Genomic DNA, 21,097 nt, shown 5'->3' on the forward strand with positions numbered 1-21,097 from the left:
AGAATTAATTTAAATCTGTTTAACCCCCCCTGTCACTGACGTGTGGCCCCCACACGTCAGGTTTGACTTCAGCCAGCCGCAGTTGACCTGCTGACGTCACACTGACGTCAGGCTGACGCAGTAATTGAATTTCTGGATTTAAATTAAATCAGGAAATTCCAGAATATTATTTAAACTTCAAAAATTCATAACTTTTATTCTGTAACTCCAAATTGGACAAATTATATATGAAAAATGATCAGAAAAATCCAATCTATCCATCTGTACCATTTTCATGCATGATCAAACAAGTTAAATTGATGTTTTAAGCAGAACAAGGAAAAGCACTTAAAAGGCCATATTTGAATTTGAAATTTGAATCTTTGATTCAAATTTGTTCAAACCCTCTGGTTTTAGTTGCATTAGCCCAACACACTCATATTGCCATGTTTCATGCATGCATCATATTGTTGCACATTGTTTGGTGATGCTTGTGTATCGGTGTCCTTTGCGACAGGATCTGTCTCCGAGGAGTACCGTGATTACCCTAACGAAGAATCTTATCCGTGCATCGAACCATCAGGCAAGCAACCAACCATTTGATCATATCGATACAATCCCATGTTCTCGCTCCTGCTCTCTTTTACTGCATTAAGACAACGCGATTCAAACTGCTGTGTGTTACGGTAGTTGAACCCATTTCCTCTGCATGACCTGTCATTGCCACAGTAACTAGATGAAACCCACTAGCATGTGTAGGAGTTGATTGAGCCATATGTATGTGTTGTTCCTACCTTGCTATGCCTGCTATGCTTAGAGTCGTGTCAGGTCTGGTTCATCTGGGTGATGGGCTAGAGTGAAATGATTATGTCGGTAATGAGAGTGGTGTGGTGAACACGATTTGGTAAAGGTATCGATGAGAGGCCATGTAGGAGTACATGGTGGGTTGTTTCATTGAAGCCGACCTTAAGCACTGAGATCTGTATGTGTGATTTAAGAATCAGCTACTACCATGCATTGGGCCCGAAACCAATGGACCCTCTCGACTTCTTATTCACCCTAGTTCTCCGTCCAGGAGTTGCAAGTAGTTTCTGGTGTTTGTAGCCTACTGGAGGCCGTGGACAGCGCTGACCGTAGGGGTGGGCTGTGATGCGGTAGGTACGTGGCACGGTGTACCGAATACCCGTTAGGTATCTCGGGAACCCTGTTCACATCGTTCGGGGCCGTATGGGAAACCTCGGCCGGACTCCCTGCGGATGGAACCTGAATAGGCGATAAACCTGGACTGGAGGCTTAGGTGATTAGGTAGGTCGTGGCCGACACCCACGTTGGGCTTCCGCTTGAAGGTTGCCGAGTACATGTCGTGTAAGCGACGGTAAGAGGTGAGAGCGTGTATGAAGAAGTACACCCCTGCAGGGTTATCATGATCTATTCGAATAGCCGCGTCCGCGGTAAAGGACTACTTGGTTGCCTATACAGTTCATAGACAAGTAAATGGAAACTGTTAAAAGCCTCAAGATAAGTGTGAGTGCTGAGGATGGCTCTTCCGTAGGAAGACGGAGGTGGATCCTCGGTAGTGTATTGAAGTGGTGAGTAGTGGACTCGTGTGCGCAAAACTATTTCAAGTTGGAGTATCGTAGGATAGTCTAGCCAAGAGTCAAAGCTGGCTTGCTGCAATAACTCCACCGACCCTTCTTGATACTATGCATGTATGTAGGATCTGATGTAAGTCTTGCTGAGTACCTTTGTACTCATGTTGCTATAATCTACATTTTTACAGAAGACGCTGCAACCCCTTCTGATGGGTTCTATGTAGACGTTGACATCAACGAGTAGGCTAAAGACCCAGGTGGTGACCCTGAGCTTGTGATGGACCACGTAGTATAGTTAGGCTTCCAAGCCTCTTTTATTTTACTAGTTGTCTGTACCCAGACAAAGTACTTCCGCTGTTGGCTTGTATGACTGTATGACTTGTATGTTGGGTCGTGAGACCCGTACCTTTGTGTATGATATGTATGGCTCCCTGAGCCTTAAATAAAGTACTTGTGTCATAGAGTCATGTTGTGATGCTTCGTTGTATTTGCACATATCGAGCATATTGTGTGTATGATTGAAATGCTTGGTATGTGTGGGATCTGACTATCTAGTTGTTTATCTTTAGTAGCCTCTCTTACCGGGAAATGTCTCCTAGTGTTACCGCTGAGCCATGGTAGCTTGCTACTGCTCTGGAACACTTAGGCTGGCCGGCATGTGTCCTTCTTCGTTCCTGTGTCTGTCCCTTCGGGGAAATGTCACGCTTTGAGTACCGGAGTCCTGTTAGCCCGCTACAGCCCGGTTTACCGGAGTCCTGCTAGCCCAGTGCTACAGCCCGGACCCACTTGCTGATGACCGACACGTTCGAAGCTGGGTCATGGATGCCTGTCCCTGTAAGTCTGTGCCACTTTGGGTTTACGACTAGTCATGTCAGCCCGGGCTCTTTATCATATGGATGCTAGCGACACTATCATATACGTGAGCCAAAAGGCGCAAACGGTCCCGGGAAAAGGTAAGACGACACCCGTGGGGATACCGTGCGTGAGGCCGCAAAGTGATATGAGGTGTTACCAGCTAGATCGATGTGACATCGAGTCGGGGTCCTGACAGCGTTGGCATCAGAGCCGGACTGCCTGTAGGTTCTCCAAGCCAAACTGGTCGATGTTGAGTCTAGAAATTCTTTAGTTATATGTAGGGGAATTGTTTGTGGGTTGGAACGTAAGGCTCTTTTTACTCCTTATACCTTATGACTTTCTGATCTGAGTCAGTCCATTCTTCCATCGGGGGTTAAGGAATTAGGATCTGTTCTCTCTATCAGGATCACGTGTTACTAATCAGTAGTACCTTATAAGTTTGATGGATACAAGCCTAGTTCAGTTCTACTACCACATTATGTTGTTAGAATGGTTCCAGAACTTTGATGTGATGATGTTGAGTGTGTACGAAATCCTTTGTCAAATGTCTCAATATCCTTTTTGAGCATTTACAGCTGTTATGCTGCCGAAATTTTGCTAGAAATTCTAATGCCTTTGCATTATAACTGTGCTTTCAGATGGCCACTCGCGACCTCAATCAAGTGGTTCGCCTGACTCGATGCCTAGATGTACCCGGCCATACTGCTAAGTTGGTCAGGGTAATGACTGAGGCTGGATACCGCTGGTATCCTGAGTACACGGTCGAAGAGCAATTCCGGGACTTCAATCAAAGCCAGTATCTCTGCACTGTCAGGATATTTCCATCTTATCCTGGATCCACTGAGCCTCTTCACTGCTCCTATGGACTCGGGGTTACTATTGAGATGGCTGTGCAGGATGCCGCCTACTCTATGATGACCATTATGCGAGTCAGATCTGGTTTATTTCGGGACTCTGACTTCCGGTATATGCCAGGATCACTTCCGGGAGCACAAGGATATCTCCAGGCTATCTATGCTGACTCCACTCAGGAGGATTCACGGACTCGCACCACTGCTGAGATGCTCGAGGATAAGGACCGTGAAAATCGGGCCTTAAGGTTAGAGCTCTTCAATACCCGTGCTGACCACTGGGCCACTTTGACTCGGTTCGCACCGGCGGTGCAAGCTGGATATTCAGATATGCGCGATCTCTATCCTGTGAGATCTGCTCTGCCAGACGTGATGGTTTGGCGTGATGTAGGAGGCATCACCCCACCTCGCGGTCCCCGCAGGCCACCGTTTGTTGGTCCAAGGCCTCATCCTAGCCCCTATGGTCCACAAGCTCCGCGAGATCGTCTGTTTCCGGATGAACATGTTGAGCTTCCAGGCTATGGAGGTGACTTCTACGAGGACTACTACGGATCGGTCTGAGTTAGTGGTAGTATCACTAGTTCGCACTAGCTGTGTCGTCTATCGTCCTGCGTGACTCGTGGGATATGACCTAGTTTGTACTCCTTCCGGAGATGTAGAAAAATAATGTATAGGAGCTTGGAATGCCTCCGATGAGATGTAATCCTCTTTTCACCGTAATAGTACTTTGTTTGGTCTTGTACTAAACCTTGTATGGTGTGTATGACGATGGAATAAAGAAGCAGTTTCTGTATCTACCATGTCATACGGATGATCATCTTGCATTCCGAGTTATTCCTTACATTATGTATCCTATGTCGGAATTTTATCATTCTGACTAAATCATTGTCTTGTTTACCTAGGATGGTCAACACGCGCGCTAACCCTGCTTCCCAAGAGCAGGCCGAAGGCAGTGAAGCCAGGAATGAAAATCTGCCTCATCCTCCTTCACTAGCCGAGGTGATGATGGAAGCTGAGAGAAACAAGCGGGAGACAAACCGTTTGTTGGAGCGTATTGAACAGAATACAGCACACCATCAGAGGGCTAACGTGGTGTCACTCAGTGATTTTATCAAATTGCATCCACCCACGTTCCACCACTCCGTCGAGCCTCTCGACGCTGATGACTGGCTTCGCAGTATCTCTCACAAGCTGCGTTCCGCGCTGGTAGCGGAGGCTGACAAGGTCACCTTTGCCGCATATCATCTTGAAGGCCCCGCCAGTCTATGGTGGGAGAATTATGGAGCTATGCGCCCAGCGGGCCATGTCACTACTTGGGCTGAGTTCAGCGAGGCTTTCCGTGAACATCACATTCCGGAGGGTCTCATGGACCGTAAACGTGAAGAATTTTGCAGTTTCACCCAAGGCCGACTTTCTGTGGATGCCTATAGCAGAGAGTTTGGTAATCTCGCCCGATATGCAACTGAGGAAGTGTCTACTGACGCCAAGAAGCAAGCAAGGTTCCGTAAGGGCCTTAGTCCTGAGCTTCGCCGCGACCTCCGTCTGCATGAGTGCACATCTTTTTCGAAACTTGTCAACAAAGCCATCAGTGCTGAAACTGGTCAGACTGACTATGACGCAACACGCAAGCATGGACGTGACCTGGGTTCCTCATCCGGTGCTGGTCCTCAGAAGCGCCGCGTGTGGGTACCCAACACCGCCCTGCCACCCAGGTTCACACCGAGGCCATCCTTCCAGGCGCCTCGCCCTGTTCAACAGTCTGCACCGGCCAAGCCCTATGGGGGTCCAACCAATAATGCTCCTCCACGTACCAGTTCCGTGACTTGTTTCAAGTGTGGGGAATCTGGTCACTATATGCGTGAATGCCCCCAGACCAACCCCAATCAATCTGCTAAAGCTGTTGGCCGTGGCAAGCCGACAGGGAAAGTGTTTCACGCTAAACCGGTCACCGCTTCACGTGGCCATGTCAACTGTATCTCTGCCGAAGAAGCTCAAGAGGACCCCAACGTCGTTCTCGGTACGCTTCTTGTTAATTGCCACCCGGCATCTGTTCTTTTCGATACAGGAGCCTCTCATTCTTTTATATCTGAAAATTATGCTCGTTTGCATAACGTTGCATTCTGTGACTTGCCATCCTCTATGGTAATTCAAACTCCGGGATCCAAATGGCAAACTTCTAGAGTAAGCCATGGAAATGAAATCCAAGTCGACAGACTTGTTTTTCTCGCATCTTTGATAGCCCTTAAATCTTCAGATATTAATATCATTTTGGGTATGGACTGGATGTCAGCTCATCAAGCCAAAATTGATTGCTTCTCTAGGACTGTTCAACTCACCCATCCTTCGGGAAGGATAGTCAATGTCTTGACCCGAATAGCCAAGCGACAATTATATTCTCTTAACGCCAGCCCCTTGCCAGACCTTGAGGACGTGCCGGTAGTCTGTGACTTCCCGGATGTCTTTCCAGAGGAATTGCCAGGTGTTCCACCTGACAGGGATGTTGAGTTCGTAATAGACCTCATTCCAGGAACCGTTCCGATTGCTAGAAGACCTTATAAGATGGCACCCCTAGAACTAGCCGAGCTTAAGAAACAACTCGATGAATCCTTGAAAAAGGGTTTCATCCGACCTAGCTCATCTCCGTGGGCTTGCCCCGTCCTATTCGTCAAGAAAAAGGATGGTACGGACCGGATGGTTGTAGATTACCGACCTGTCAATTTGGTCACAATCAAGAACAAATATCCACTTCCCAGGATCAACGATCTGTATGATCAGCTCGCTGGATCCTCAGTCTTCTCCAAGATGGATTTGAGGTTGGGCTACCATCAAATCAAAATCAGAAACGGGGACATTCCTAAAACGGCCTTTGTTACTCGTTATGGCCAATACGAGTACACCGTCATGTCCTTCGGTTTAACCAACGCTCCAGCCACCTTTTCTCGGTTAATGAACTCAATCTTCATGGAGTATTTGGATAAATTCGTCGTAGTTTATCTCGATGATATACTCATCTACTCCAAGAACAAGGAAGAACATGCCGAACATCTAAGGCTAGTGTTGAAGAAACTTCGAGAGCATCGCCTTTATGCCAAATTTTCAAAATGTGAATTCTGGTTGTCAGAAGTGACCTATCTGGGTCATGTAATATCTGGTAAAGGTATTGCTGTTAACCCTGAGCGAGTTCAAGCCGTCCTTGATTGGACTCCACCCGAATCGGTCAAGCAAGTTCGGAGTTTTCTAGGCTTAGCGAGCTATTGTCGTCGCTTTGTCGAGAACTTCTCCAAAGTTGCTAAACCTCTAACCGAACTCCTCAAGAAAGATAAGAAGTTCGAATGGACTCCACAATGTGAGCACAGCTTTCAGGAACTGAAAAGACGCCTGACCTCTGCTCCTGTACTGGTACCGCCAGACTTCTCCAAAGACTTTGTTATCTACTGCGACGCCTCGCGACAAGGACTAGGTTGCATTCTCATGCAAGATCGACACGTAATTGCTTACGCTTCACGGCAATTGCACCCACATGAGGAGAATTATCCTACTCATGATCTAGAGCTTGCAGCCGTAGTCTATGCACTTAAGACCTGGCGACATTACCTCCTCGGTAATCGTTGCGAAATATTCACTGATCACCAAAGTCTGAAGTACATCTTCACCCAACCGGATTTGAATCTCAGGCAGAGACGTTGGGTTGAATTGATCACAGACTTCGACTTAGGAATAACCTACACCCCAGGGAAAGCCAACGTCATGGCTGATGCGCTAAGTCGTAAATCTTATTGTAACAACCTGATGTTACAACAAAGTCAACCGCTTCTCCATGAGGAATTTCGGAAGCTTAACCTTCACATTGTACCTCAAGGTTTTCTCTCCACCTTGGTGGCAAAACCTACCCTTACGGATCAAATTATCAAAGCACAGAAGGTAGATCCGGGAATCTCCCGCATCAAGAGAAACATTCAGAAAGGAATTGCGAATTGTTTCTCCGTTAATGATCAAGGAGTCGTATACTTCGGGGATCGACTAGTGGTTCCCAAGGTGCGCAACCTAAGGCGATTAATCCTTAAGGAAGCTCATGAATCTCCTCTCACCATTCATCCCGGTAGTACTAAGATGTATCAGGACCTACGCCAGAGGTTCTGGTGGACTAGGATGAAGAGAGAAATCGCTCAGTATATTGCTAATTGCGACGTCTGTCGTCGTGTAAAAGCAGAGCATCAACGGCCTGCTGGCACCCTTCAACCCTTAGCTATTCCTGAATGGAAATGGGATAAAATTGGTATGGATTTCATTACCGGTTTTCCCAGAACCAAAAGAGGGAATAATGCTATTTTCGTCGTGGTCGATCGTCTTTCCAAAGTAGCTCATTTCTTACCTGTTCGTGAGAGTATAACCGCTAGTCAACTGGCAGACTTATACATCTCCCGAATAGTGTCCCTCCATGGTGTTCCTTTGGAAATCAATTCGGATCGAGGAAGTCTTTTCACCTCTCGATTTTGGGAAAGTTTCCAAAATGCTATGGGAACCCGTCTCTCCTTTAGCACCGCTTTCCACCCTCAGTCAAGTGGTCAAGTGGAACGCGTCAACCAAATTCTAGAAGACATGCTTCGAGCCTCTGTTATCTCGTTCGGAATGGACTGGGAGAAGTGCCTTCCATTTGCCGAATTCGCTTACAACAACAGCTATCAATCTAGCTTGGGTAAAGCCCCTTTTGAAGTTCTCTATGGACGACGATGTCGAACACCCCTTAACTGGTCAGAGACCGGGGAAAGACAATTCTTTGGCCCGGACATGATTCAGGAAGCGGAAGATCAAGTTCGTATCGTTCGTGAAAAGTTGAAAGCAGCCCAATCCCGTCAAAAGAGTCAATATGACCGAAAACATAAGGCTATGACTTTCGAGGTTGACGAGAAGGCTTACCTTCGGGTCACCCCTCTGAAGGGAACCCATCGTTTCGGTATCAAAGGCAAATTGGCTCCTCGTTACATTGGACCTTTTCGCATTCTTGCCAAACGAGGAGAAGTTGCCTACCAGTTGGAACTACCTCCGCATCTCTCCAGAGTTCACGATGTCTTCCACGTTTCTCAACTCAGGCGTTGCTTCTCGGATCCTATCCGTGAAGTGGACCACGAAACGCTTGATCTCCAAGATGATCTTACATATCGAGAGTACCCCATTCGTATCCTCGATCAGGCCGAGCGTACCACCCGACGTCATAACATCAAGTTTCTCAAAGTTCAATGGTCGCACCATTCTGAAGATGAAGCAACTTGGGAAAGGGAGGATCGTCTTCGACTCGAGTATCCCGCCTTCTTCTCGGAGGAACCCAAATCTCGGGACGAGATTCTTTTGAGTGGGGGTGAGTTGTCACACCCTAGCTAGTCATGCATTAGAGTGTTGCATCATGTTTACTCTTTCATCAGAAACTTGAAATGGGGATGACAGAACCCCCAGTCCCCTCTGAAACCAACTAGGGTTACTAAAATAATTTTTCAATGAACCTGAAATGCCCTTCTAAAATGCCCATCATTTTTGTCTTGGTTCAGAACCTCTGCCAAAAATGGTGCACATTTTCCTAGGCCATCCTAGGGTTTTTGAATTAAATCATAGATATTGAATTTGGGCACTTAAAATAATATAAAATATTTAAATGCTCAAATATCTCCAAACTAAAATGTTTCATGTTGGAAATAATCCAACTATGGACCAGGAATAGTTTGGTGATTTTTAAAGTTGCCTAGGTATTTTATTTAATTCAACAAAGTTGCAGATATATTAAATAAAACAGAAAACAGAAAAGAAAGGGAGAAAGACTTACCTGTGCGGCCCAGCCAGCTGGCCGGCCCAGCCAGCAACCGACCCAGCCCAGCACTGTAGCTCCCCGTCGTCTTCCTCCCCTCGCCCCGAAGCTGCTGCGTGCTCGCGCGCGCACGGCCGCGCGGCCACCTCCTGCTTGCCGACGCCCTCCTGGCCGCGTGGACGACGCCCGCAGCCCGTCCCGATCCCCCCTGCTCTCTCTCACTCTCCCCGGCTCTCTCCTTCCTCTCCCTCGCTCTCTCTCTCACACGGCCGAACACCACCGTCGCCACCGTTCGCCGTAGCAGTCGTCTCCGACCACCCCTCGCTCCCCCGACTAGCTCAGAAGCTCCGCCACAACTCCCTCTTCCTCCCCACCGCTCTACAGCTCCCCGGAAGCCCTGCATCGCCGCCACGTCGCCGTTCCCCTCTTCGGACTCCGACCACCGTCGCCGTCAAATTCGTCGTCTCCGGCGCGTCCCCGAGCCCGCTTCGACGCCCACTGCAACCGCGGTGAGCCCCCGGAGCGTTTCCCCCTTCTTCCCTGGTCTCTCCCGACCTCTAGGCCCTAGCTCCACTTCGACCGAGAGCTCCACGCCGCCGGCGATGTCGCCGTCGTGGCCACGGTCGCCGTAGCGCCCAACCGAGCACACCATCGTGCTCCACACATCACCAGGAGCACGTAGAACGCACCAACGCCTCCCCAAACCCCCTGCAACACTGATCCCGACCGCACCCGAACTCCGGCCGCCGCAGCCGAGCTCGCCGCCGTCAACTCCGGCCACCCCGAGCCCAACCACCACCACCAATAGACGCGGCTCAACCTCAGCAACACGTAGATGCCTTCCGCCGTCCATTTGGTCGCCGGAATGGCAAAAAGCACTCTCGCCGCCGTCTCGGATCTCGCCGGCGTCATGTCGCCGGTGGGGTTTGACTTGACCGACCTGGGGTTTGACCCCCCAGGGTCACTGACGCGTGGGCCCTGTCGGCCAGATGGTTAGGTTAGCGCTAACTACTGTTAGTCAACCCCCCTGACACTGACAGTGGGCCCCAGCGCCACTAATTAGTAATTAGAATTAATTTAAATCTGTTTAACCCCCCCTGTCACTGACGTGTGGCCCCCACACGTCAGGTTTGACTTCAGCCAGCCGCAGTTGACCTGCTGACGTCACACTGACGTCAGGCTGACGCAGTAATTGAATTTCTGGATTTAAATTAAATCAGGAAATTCCAGAATATTATTTAAACTTCAAAAATTCATAACTTTTATTCTGTAACTCCAAATTGGACAAATTATATATGAAAAATGATCAGAAAAATCCAATCTATCCATCTGTACCATTTTCATGCATGATCAAACAAGTTAAATTGATGGTTTAAGCAGAATAAGGAAAAGCACTTAAAGAGGCCATATTTGAATTTGAAATTTGAATCTTTGATTCAAATTTGTTCAAACCCCTCTGGTTTTAGTTGCATTAGCCCAACACACTCATATTGCCATGTTTCATGCATGCATCATATTGTTGCACATTGTTTGGTGATGCTTGTGTATCGGTGTCCTTTGCGACAGGATCTGTCTCCGAGGAGTACCGTGATTACCCTAACGAAGAATCTTATCCGAGCATCGAACCATCAGGCAAGCAACCAACCATTTGATCATATCGATACAATCCCATGTTCTCGCTCCTGCTCTCTTTTACTGCATTAAGACAACGCGATTCAAACTGCTGTGTGTTACGGTAGTTGAACCCATTTCCTCTGCATGACCTGTCATTGCCACAGTAACTAGATGAAACCCACTAGCATGTGTAGGAGTTGATTGAGCCATATGTATGTGTTGTTCCTACCTTGCTATGCCTGCTATGCTTAGAGTCGTGTCAGGTCTGGTTCATCTGGGTGATGGGCTAGAGTGAAATGATTATGTCGGTAATGAGAGTGGTGTGGTGAACACGATTTGGTAAAGGTATCGATGAGAGGCCATGTAGGAGTACATGGTGGGTTGTTTCATTGAAGCCGACCTTAAGCACTGAGATCTGTATGTGTGATTTAAGAATCAGCTACTACCATGCATTGGGCCCGAAACCAATGGACCCTCTCGACTTCTTATTCACCCTAGTTCTCCGTCCAGGAGTTGCAAGTAGTTTCTGGTGTTTGTAGCCTACTGGAGGCCGTGGACAGCGCTGACCGTAGGGGTGGGCTGTGATGCGGTAGGTACGTGGCACGGTGTACCGAATACCCGTTAGGTATCTCGGGAACCCTGTTCACATCGTTCGGGGCCGTATGGGAAACCTCGGCCGGACTCCCTGCGGATGGAACCTGAATAGGCGATAAACCTGGACTGGAGGCTTAGGTGATTAGGTAGGTCGTGGCCGACACCCACGTTGGGCTTCCGCTTGAAGGTTGCCGAGTACATGTCGTGTAAGCGACGGTAAGAGGTGAGAGCGTGTGTGAAGAAGTACACCCCTGCAGGGTTATCATGATCTATTCGAATAGCCGCGTCCGCGGTAAAGGACTACTTGGTTGCCTATACAGTTCATAGACAAGTAAATGGAAACTGTTAAAAGCCTCAAGATAAGTGTGAGTGCTGAGGATGGCTCTTCCGTAGGAAGACGGAGGTGGATCCTCGGTAGTGTATTGAAGTGGTGAGTAGTGGACTCGTGTGCGCAGAACTATTTCAAGTTGGAGTATCGTAGGATAGTCTAGCCAAGAGTCAAAGCTGGCTTGCTGCAATAACTCCACCGACCCTTCTTGATACTATGCATGTATGTAGGATCTGATGTAAGTCTTGCTGAGTACTTTTGTACTCATGTTGCTATAATCTACATTTTTACAGAAGACGCTGCAACCCCTTCTGATGGGTTCTATGTAGACGTTGACATCAACGAGTAGGCTAAAGACCCAGGTGGTGACCCTGAGCTTGTGATGGACCACGTAGTATAGTTAGGCTTCCAAGCCTCTTTTATTTTACTAGTTGTCTGTACCCAGACAAAGTACTTCCGCTGTTGGCTTGTATGACTGTATGACTTGTATGTTGGGTCGTGAGACCCGTACCTTTGTGTATGATATGTATGGCTCCCTGAGCCTTAAATAAAGTACTTGTGTCATAGAGTCATGTTGTGATGCTTCGTTGTATTTGCACATATCGAGCATATTGTGTGTATGGTTGAAATGCTTGGTATGTGTGGGATCTGACTATCTAGTTGTTTATCTTTAGTAGCCTCTCTTACCGGGAAATGTCTCCTAGTGTTACCGCTGAGCCATGGTAGCTTGCTACTGCTCTGGAACACTTAGGCTGGCCGGCATGTGTCCTTCTTCGTTCCTGTGTCTGTCCCTTCGGGGAAATGTCACGCTTTGAGTACCGGAGTCCTGTTAGCCCGCTACAGCCCGGTTTACCGGAGTCCTGCTAGCCCAGTGCTACAGCCCGGACCCACTTGCTGATGACCGACACGTTTGAAGCTGGGTCATGGATGCCTGTCCCTGTAAGTCTGTGCCACTTTGGGTTTACAACTAGTCATGTCAGCCCGGGCTCTTTATCATATGGATGCTAGCGACACTATCATATACGTGAGCCAAAAGGCGCAAACGGTCCCGGGAAAAGGTAAGACGACACCCGTGGGGATACCATGCGTGAGGCCACAAAGTGATATGAGGTGTTACCAGCTAGATCGATGTGACATCGAGTCGGGGTCCTGACACCTTCCTCCAAAAATGACAGCGACGATGCTTGGCTAATGAAGACAGAGCTGAAGAGAGAAGAACACGGGGAGATCAACAAGGATGATGGGATCAAGAAGGCCATGGAGGATCAAGCTTTGGCAGCAGAAGAAGAAGACATCCTTCAACCTCATTACAATCTTATTACCCCTACTGAAATTGAAGCTTTCAAGATGATTGAAATAGTTCGGGTGCAGAACAAGTATCTAACTCGTGAAAATATTCTGTTGCAAGAGCATATCATCTCACTCAAGGGCATTATTCGTAAGTTGGAGCACCTCCTGCGCTCGATGTTGGACGACAAGCCTACATCATCAACAATCTCTTCTTCACCACCAAAGGAGAACTGAGTATTGGATATGGGCACTCCCCTTGGAAACTACCAAGCTTGGGGGAGTGCCCCGATATCGTATCACCAACACACTTTTATCTTTACCGTTTTTCTTAGTTCGATCCTTTTGGTAATATCTTGATCTAGTAGAATAATGTTTTAGTATGATTTAGTTTTGAGTTTTGCTTTATGATCCTTCTATGTAATCGAGTCCGTGAGCTATATATAATAAAGATTAGTTTTGAGTCAAGGGCTTGGTTATCTTGCTATGGTCTTGAGAGAATAAAAGTAAGAATAAAAAGAAATAAAGAGATTGTATGGATCTTATGGAGAGTAATGACTTCACATATAAAGAGCATGATGAATAAAAGTTGTTGAGAGTTGACAAACATAGTTTTGGTCATCGCTGCAATCAATAGGAAGTAATAAAGAAACAGAGGTTTTCACATATAAATATACTATCTTGGCCATTGATACGTCTCCAACATATCTATAATTTTTGATTGTTCCATGCTATTATACTACCCATCTAGGATGTTTTATATGCATTTATATAGTATTTTATATGATTTTTGGGACTAACCTATTAACCTAGAGCCCAGTGCCAGTTTCTGTTTTTTTCCTTGTTTTTGAGTTTTACAGAAAAGGAATACCAAATGAAGTCTAATTAATGTGCCAATTTTTGATGATTTTTTATGGACCAAAAGAAGCCCCTGGAGTAAAAGAGTTGGGCCAGAAGAGTCCCGGGCCATCCACGAGGGTGGGGGGCGCGCCCTACCCCCTCGGGCGCGCCGCCCTATCTCGTGGATGACTCGGGGACCCCCTGACTTGTTCCCGACGCCAAAAATTCCTATAAATATAGAAACCTCCAGAAAATAACCTAGATCGGGAGTTCTGCCGCCGCAAGCCTATGTAGCCACCGAAAACCAATCTAGACCCGTTCCGGCGCCCTGCCGGAGGGGGGAATCCCTCTCTGGTGGCCATCTTCATCATCCCGACGCTCTCCATGACGAGGAGGGAGTAGTTCACCCTCGGGGCTGAGGGTATGTGCCAGTTGCTATGTGTTTGATCTCTCTCTCTCTCTCTCTCTCTCTCTCTCTCTCTCGTGTTCTTGATTCGCACGATCTTGATGTATCACGAGCTTTGTTATTATAGTTGGATCTTATGATGTTCCTCCCCCTCTACTCTCTTATGATGAATTGAGTTTTCCCTTTGAAGTTATCTTATTGGATTGAGTCTTTAAGGATTTGAGAACACTTGATGTATGTCTTGCATGTGCTTATCTATGGTGACAATGGGATATTCACGTGATCCACTTGATGTATGTTTTGGTGATCAACTTGCGAGTTCCGTGACCTTGTGAACTTATGCATAGGGGTTGGCACACATTTTCGTCTTGACTCTCTGGTAGAAACTTTGGGGCACTCTTTGAAGTTCTTTGTGTTGGTTGAATAGATGAATCTGAGATTGTGTGATGCATATCGTATAATCATACCCACGAATACTTGAGGTGACATTGGAGTATCTAGGTGACATTAGGGTTTTGATTGATTTGCGTCTTAAGGTGTTATTCTAGTACGAACTCTAGGATAGATCGAACGGAAAGAATAGATTCATGTTATTTTACTACGGACTCATGAACAGATCGATTAGAAAGGATACCTTTGAGGTGGTTTCGTACCCTACAATAATCTCTTCGTTTGTTCTCCGCTATTAGTGACTTTGGAGTGACTCTTCGTTGTATGTTGAGGGATAGTTATATGATCCAATCATGTTATTATTGTTGAGAGAACTTGCACTAGTGAGAGTATGAACCCTAGGCCTTGTTTCCTAGCATTGCAATACTGTTTTCACTCACTTTTATCATTAGTTACCTTGCTGTTTTTATATTTTCAGATTACAAAAATCTTTATCTATCATCCATATTGCACTTGTATCACCATCTCTTCGCTGAACTAGTGCACCTATACAATTTACCATTGTATTGGGTGGGTTGGGGACACAAGAGACTCTTTGCTATTTGGTTGCAGGGTTGTTTGAGAGAGACCATCTTCATCCTACGCCTCCCACGGATTGATAAACCTTAGGCCATCCACTTGAGGGAAATTTGCTACTGTCCTACAAACCTCTGCACTTGGAGGCCCAACAACGTCTACAAGAAGAAGGTTGTGTAGTAGACATCAGACATCTCTTATGATTCTGAGCACTCATTAAAATATGACATGCTGAGAAGTTGATGTTGGACAAGGAAGACAACGTAATGGGTTGTGCTTTCTTACATCCGAAATAAATTATATTGTCATGGATCATCCAACATGTTGAGCTTGCCTTTCCCCCTCATGCTAGCCAAATTCCTTGCACCAAGTAGAGATACTACTTGTGCTTCCAAGTATCCTTAAACCTAGTTTTGCCATGAGAGTCCACCATATCTACCTATGGATTGAGTAATATCCTTCAAGTAAGTTGTCATTGTTGCAAGCAATAAAAATTGCTCTCTAAATATGTATGATTTATGAGTGTGGAGAAAGTAATCTTTATACCATCTTGTGATGTGGAATAAATAAAAGCGACGAACTGCATAATAAAGGTCCATATCACAAGTGGCAATATAAAGTGACATTATTTTGCATTAAGATTTCGTGCATCCAAACATAAAAACACATGACAACCTCTGCTTCGCTCTGCGAAGGGCCTACCTTTTATTCTTGTCTTATACTTCATACAAGAGTCATGGTGATCTTCACCTTTCCTTTTTACATTTTATCCTTTGGCAAGCACCATGTGTTGGAAAGATCCTGATATATATAGCTCATTGGATGTGGGTTTTCATAAACTATTATTGTTGACATTACTCTTGAGGTAAAAGGTTGGGAGGCAAAACTATAAGCCCCTATCTTTCTTTGTGTCCGATTAAAACTTCATACCCATAAGTATTGCGTGAGTGTTAGCAATTGTGAAAGACTAAATGATAGTTGAGTATGTGGACTTGCTGAAAAGCTCTTATATTGACTCTTTCCGATGTTATGATAAATTGCAATTGCTTCAATGACTGAGATTATAGTTTGTTAGTTTTCAATGAAGTTTCTGATTATACTTGAAATTGTGAATGAATTGTTACTTTGGCATAATAAATCATATGGCAAACTATAATCATTCACAAGTAACAATTCATTCACAATTCATTATGATTTATTATGCCAAAGTAACAATTCATTGACAAGTGCTGGGAGGTGACAAATAACGTGACCATATATATATATGATAACACTATTCTAATTCTAGGATTAGAATAGTTATTTGGATCACGATGACCCTATAAGGGCACACGCAGGACCTCCCGAACTTCCTAACCGGTGAAAAGAAAAAGAAAAAAGATCTCCTCCACCTCCCCCACGTTTGTGGATCCACCCGCCTCCCTCTCCCACGTGCCCCTCCCAACCCACCCCCACCGGTGCCGGCCCCATCCACGCCGCCGCGCGCCCCTCCCTCCTCCCAACGGCCGACGAGCCTCCCCCAAGCCGGGACAAGGCCGACTCCCACTCCCCGGATCCCCCCGCCGTCGCGCCGCCTCCCTAGATTCTTCCCCTGCCGCGATCCCTCTTCGGAACCCCCACACGCCTCATCGGACCCTGCATCCTCGGTCACCTGCCCTCCTCCCCAACGGTCGGCGCACGACCCCGCCTCCGCCAGGGCCGATGAGCCACCTCCCAGCACCACCCTCGGATCCAATGGTCGCATGCTATCGATGGGCCATGGAACCCCGTGCGCCACCGCAGGGTCCTGGATCCCGAGCGCCATCGCTGGTCCCTGGATCCCACGCGCTGCTGACGCCTGCCCAAGCGCGCTGCCGAGCCGCCTTGACCATCCTGCTTCGTCCCGGCTTTGCCCGGCTCCCGGTGACGCGCCCAACACTTGCTCCCAGCCCCGCCATCCACCGGTGACGCGCACCGCCATGGACGCATCCTCCAGCTCCACCCTGCCATTGCAGTCCAACGTCTCCGATTGCATCCGTTCGCTAGTGAAGTGTGAGGTAAGCGGGATCCCAACCTTTCGCTCAACTTGTCGCAGCCGTAACTCCCCTGCCCTGTGATGCCATAGACGGCCTCCTCCGGCGACGCCACCTCCTACCCTCACATCACGCTGGGCATCCACCTTCCCCTGCATCGGGGCCATTTGTGCTGGTGTGGTGCGTGTGAGACGCCGACCGCTGAAGCTGTTCAAATTTCAGGTAGTTGTCCCGCTGAGACGTTCAAGCATTACCGTATAACAAGTTCAGTTATGGCGTTAGGTGCGGATTCAGATGCACTCACGTTGTTGGCCTGGGTTTGTAAAATAGTAAAAGTCCAAGTGTGACTGTATAAGTTGTTGCATAGCATATCCCTCCATTAGGTGCATTTCTGCTATAAAGTGCAGGGAGTAGCTGAGTTACCTGAAACATTCATGGACATATACGTACAAACAAACTTATCCATCAAACTTATTCATGAACCCTTTGCACTCTCTTATAGTGTACATCTGCATGGTATTTCAGTGTTCGCTGTTTCAGAATCATCGCTCCCATCAGTTAGCTGCTGATCTATGGAGTCTGAAGCGTGTGTTCCCAAGGTTCAGACGACAGCACACTTAAAAATGCTGGTGAAAAATCTCTGAACATGTACAGTGCAATCATGGAAAAAACTTGAAACTTTATCACTTAACCACTGCTGATATCTCTTATAGCTTTTTGTTATGCATTCTTCGCCGAGTGCTACCACTGAACATATGTATAGGAGATCCATGCTACGGTACAGATTTGTGAAATTACTTTGTACTCATTAGTAGTACTTCATCGTGGGTAATAGATGCATGACTTCATGTATCCTCAACATCAACTGGGCGTTCTTCTCTCTTGAATTTTTCCCGTTACTAACGAATAAACCATGAAGTTCAGTTCGAAATAACCAAGAAGTTGTACAATGTTTATTATGAAACTAAGATGTTTTTCCGATAAAAATGAATAACACCAAGAAGTCCAAACTGAAAAAACCAAGAAGTTCAATTTTAAAAAATAGAATAGTTCAATGTATATAAAGATTTCCCCTCGACACTAGAGATAAAAACCAACAAGTTCAATTTTTAAAAATGAAGCAGTTCAATGGATATAAAAAAACTCAGGTTTTCTCCTTACTAATAAATAAAACCAAGAAGTTCAATCTCCCTAGATTCTGCCACTCGTGCATGGCCCTGCTCCGCCCTAAGCTGGCAATCCTCCGGCCGGACGCCGCCGTGCCAACCCATCCTTGGCCTCTCTCCCCTACTTCAACCGTGGCGCCGGTCTCCCCCACTGCTTCAACCGCAACGACCGACTCCCCCTGCTTCAACGGCGACGCCGGCCCTCCCTCCACGAGCGCCGCCGGCAACCACCTGCACCATCCATCGTCGCCTGGTTCCTCCACGAGACGGCTCGTCAGAGTGACACTCCACGTGTTCCTGCCCACCCTTCTATCCGACCACTGGCGCGCCGTCAGCTGGACTTCACCCCTCCCCATCTTTTCTCTATCAATTTTTTCTTGAAGAATTCACCTCCGATCAGTGCTCTCTTTGTGGTAACCGATGAAAGTAGAAATTTCATTATACATAGAAGACAAAAAAGGTTCAGAAATATCAATGATAGAAGTTCACGTATATGAAGGTTGATGCTTCGCGTGTTGTGTGTATATACGGGAGCACACAAAAATAATACTGTGCCATTATTCAGTAGCGGTGCAACAAGAAAACCTACATCAGTTCTATTAGTATAATTCCATCAGGAAAAAAAATCAAGTTATGCTACTTGATGTTGACAACAACAAAACATGCTTTTTTGCGCCAAAATTATGCAAAAATTACAGTGGAATATTGTGCTCTCAAAAAGTGTTAGTGGTGTCCATAAGAACTTATCTTTTTTCTATTTCCCTTTCCTTTTTATACATATAAGAATGCATAAAACTTGAGCCGATCGGGGACATATCGTCGAGTAGTTCATGTATAAATGGACTTGTTAACTCTGAAAGTTCAAAATTAATAAAATGGAGAGGTCAAAGAAAATCACAAAAAAAGTCCAAACAATTTCAATGGATTTCGATGGATCTTTCTAATTTATAAAGAAAACTAGAAGTTCAAATTGAAATAGATGAGCAGTTCAATGTTTATTACAAAGCTATATTTTTTCCATTACTAAAAGAAATAAAACAAAGAAGTTTAAAAATGGAGCAGATTGATATTATATTTGAAAACTTGGATTTTTTTGGTTACTAAAGAAAAAAAACTAATAAGTTCAATTCAAAATAACAAAGAAGTTCAATTGGAAAAGGCATAATAGTTTGTTATTTATTTAAATCTCAGTTTTTTCAATTACTAAAGAATAAAACCACTAAGGTCAATTGAAAATAACGATGAAGTTCGATGTTTCTAAGAAAACTCCAATTTTCACATTTCTAAAACATACACAAAAAAGTTTAAATAAAAAGTTAGAGAGGTTCGATGTCTATAAAAAACTCAGACATTTTCCATTACTACAGCGAAATAGAGAGAAGTTCAAAATGATAATAGCCATAAGTTCATGTACTGGATGGTGTGCGTTTCGTATGAAAAAAAGAATAAAAAGGAAAATTCCAATTTTTTCCTAGAAGTTCAAGTGGTCGGCCCAAGAAACTTCAAAAATTCTAGAGAGAGAGGTTGAACAAAAATACGTAACAAAAGTTTAAGGTGAAAATAGCGGGACATTCAACTACTACACGGAATGCGTTTCAGATAAGAATATAAGAATAGAAAACAAAAATCTTAAAAAGGTTTGTTGCAAGAAGTTCACGTGCTCCTACTAGTATAGTTCAAAATTCATGTGCGAGAAGTCCGTCGTTCATTTACATGTTGAAAAAGGCAAAAAACAATGTTGTTTTGCCATTTTAAAAACAGCTCACAAATGGCAATGAATTTCTAACACATGTTTACATGAAAAACTTGCTGCTATTCATAAGCTTTCCACCGGGTATATTATGTGCCATATTTCGATGAACATTTAAAAATTTCATGTATACCGTTTAAAACACTTTTTATGTATTCAAAAAATTCTTATCTGTTGAAAGAAGTTTATAATGAAAACAATGAGAAGTTCAAGTACTGCAAGGAATGCATTTTAGGTGAGAAATAAAAAGTATAGAAAAATAAAAGCTTAAAAGGTTTGTTGAAAGAAGTTCAAGTGCTCTGTCCGGGGAAGTTCAAAAATTCTTGCGAGAGAGGTTCACCTTGTATTTCCATGTTCGAAAACACAAAAAATAAATTGTTTTTTGGGTTTAAAAATAATTCTTTCAATCTGCAAAGAAATTCAATTATTATTTGGGAGCAATTTGATTTCAAAAGGAAAAAAAATCATATTATAAAAATGGAAAAGGTTCATGTACTACATGGTATGTGTTTAATATGAGAAAAATGAATTAAAAGGCAAGGTCCAATTTTTTTGTTATAAGTTCAAGGCCTCGGTCGGAGAAAGTTAAAAAAAATATCCTGAGAGAGGTTTGTAGAAAAGGAATATCAATTGTGTAACACTGACGAATGGATGAGAAAATTGCAAACGACAATACGTCACAGAAATTCAACGTGAAAACAGCAGGAAGTTCAACTACTACTCTGAATGAAATTCAGATTAATTTTTTTTAAATCGTCAGTAAAATCCGAGTTTTAATGTCATTGGTGCGGCACAACTGGTTCAATGCTTGTTACAAACCCAAATAAGGTCATTAAGGAAAGCATCTCAAACAATTTTTATAACAAATATTTTCTCTCTTAAAATAAACCTAGAAGTTAAAAATTAAAAACGGAGCGGCTCGATGTCTATCAAAAAGTAGGATTTTTTTTCGTTACTAAAAGAAATAAAAACAGGAAGTCGAAATTAAAAAGATGGAGAAGTTCGATGATTATAGAAAACTCAGATTTTCCTCGTTATTAAAGAATGTAAATAAGAAGTT

The 21,097-nt window shown here is 45.1% G+C and overlaps 1 protein-coding gene across 1 annotated transcript in view; it reads left to right on the plus strand.

The window, feature by feature from the left end:
* The window catches only part of LOC123101264 (vegetative cell wall protein gp1), a 38,956-nt gene extending 21,125 nt beyond the window's left edge, over positions 1-17,831 (plus strand). The window contains exons 2-4 of the mRNA XM_044522791.1: positions 16,447-17,145; positions 17,214-17,343; positions 17,647-17,831. Coding sequence (XP_044378726.1) covers positions 16,447-17,145; positions 17,214-17,343; positions 17,647-17,690 — 873 coding nt within the window. The 3' untranslated portion in view covers positions 17,691-17,831. The remainder of the gene's footprint in view (positions 1-16,446; positions 17,146-17,213; positions 17,344-17,646) is intronic.
* The last annotated feature ends 3,266 nt before the right edge of the window (positions 17,832-21,097 follow it).

Source organism: Triticum aestivum, chromosome 5A (assembly GCF_018294505.1).
Source record: "Triticum aestivum cultivar Chinese Spring chromosome 5A, IWGSC CS RefSeq v2.1, whole genome shotgun sequence".
NCBI lineage: Eukaryota > Viridiplantae > Streptophyta > Magnoliopsida > Poales > Poaceae > Triticum > Triticum aestivum.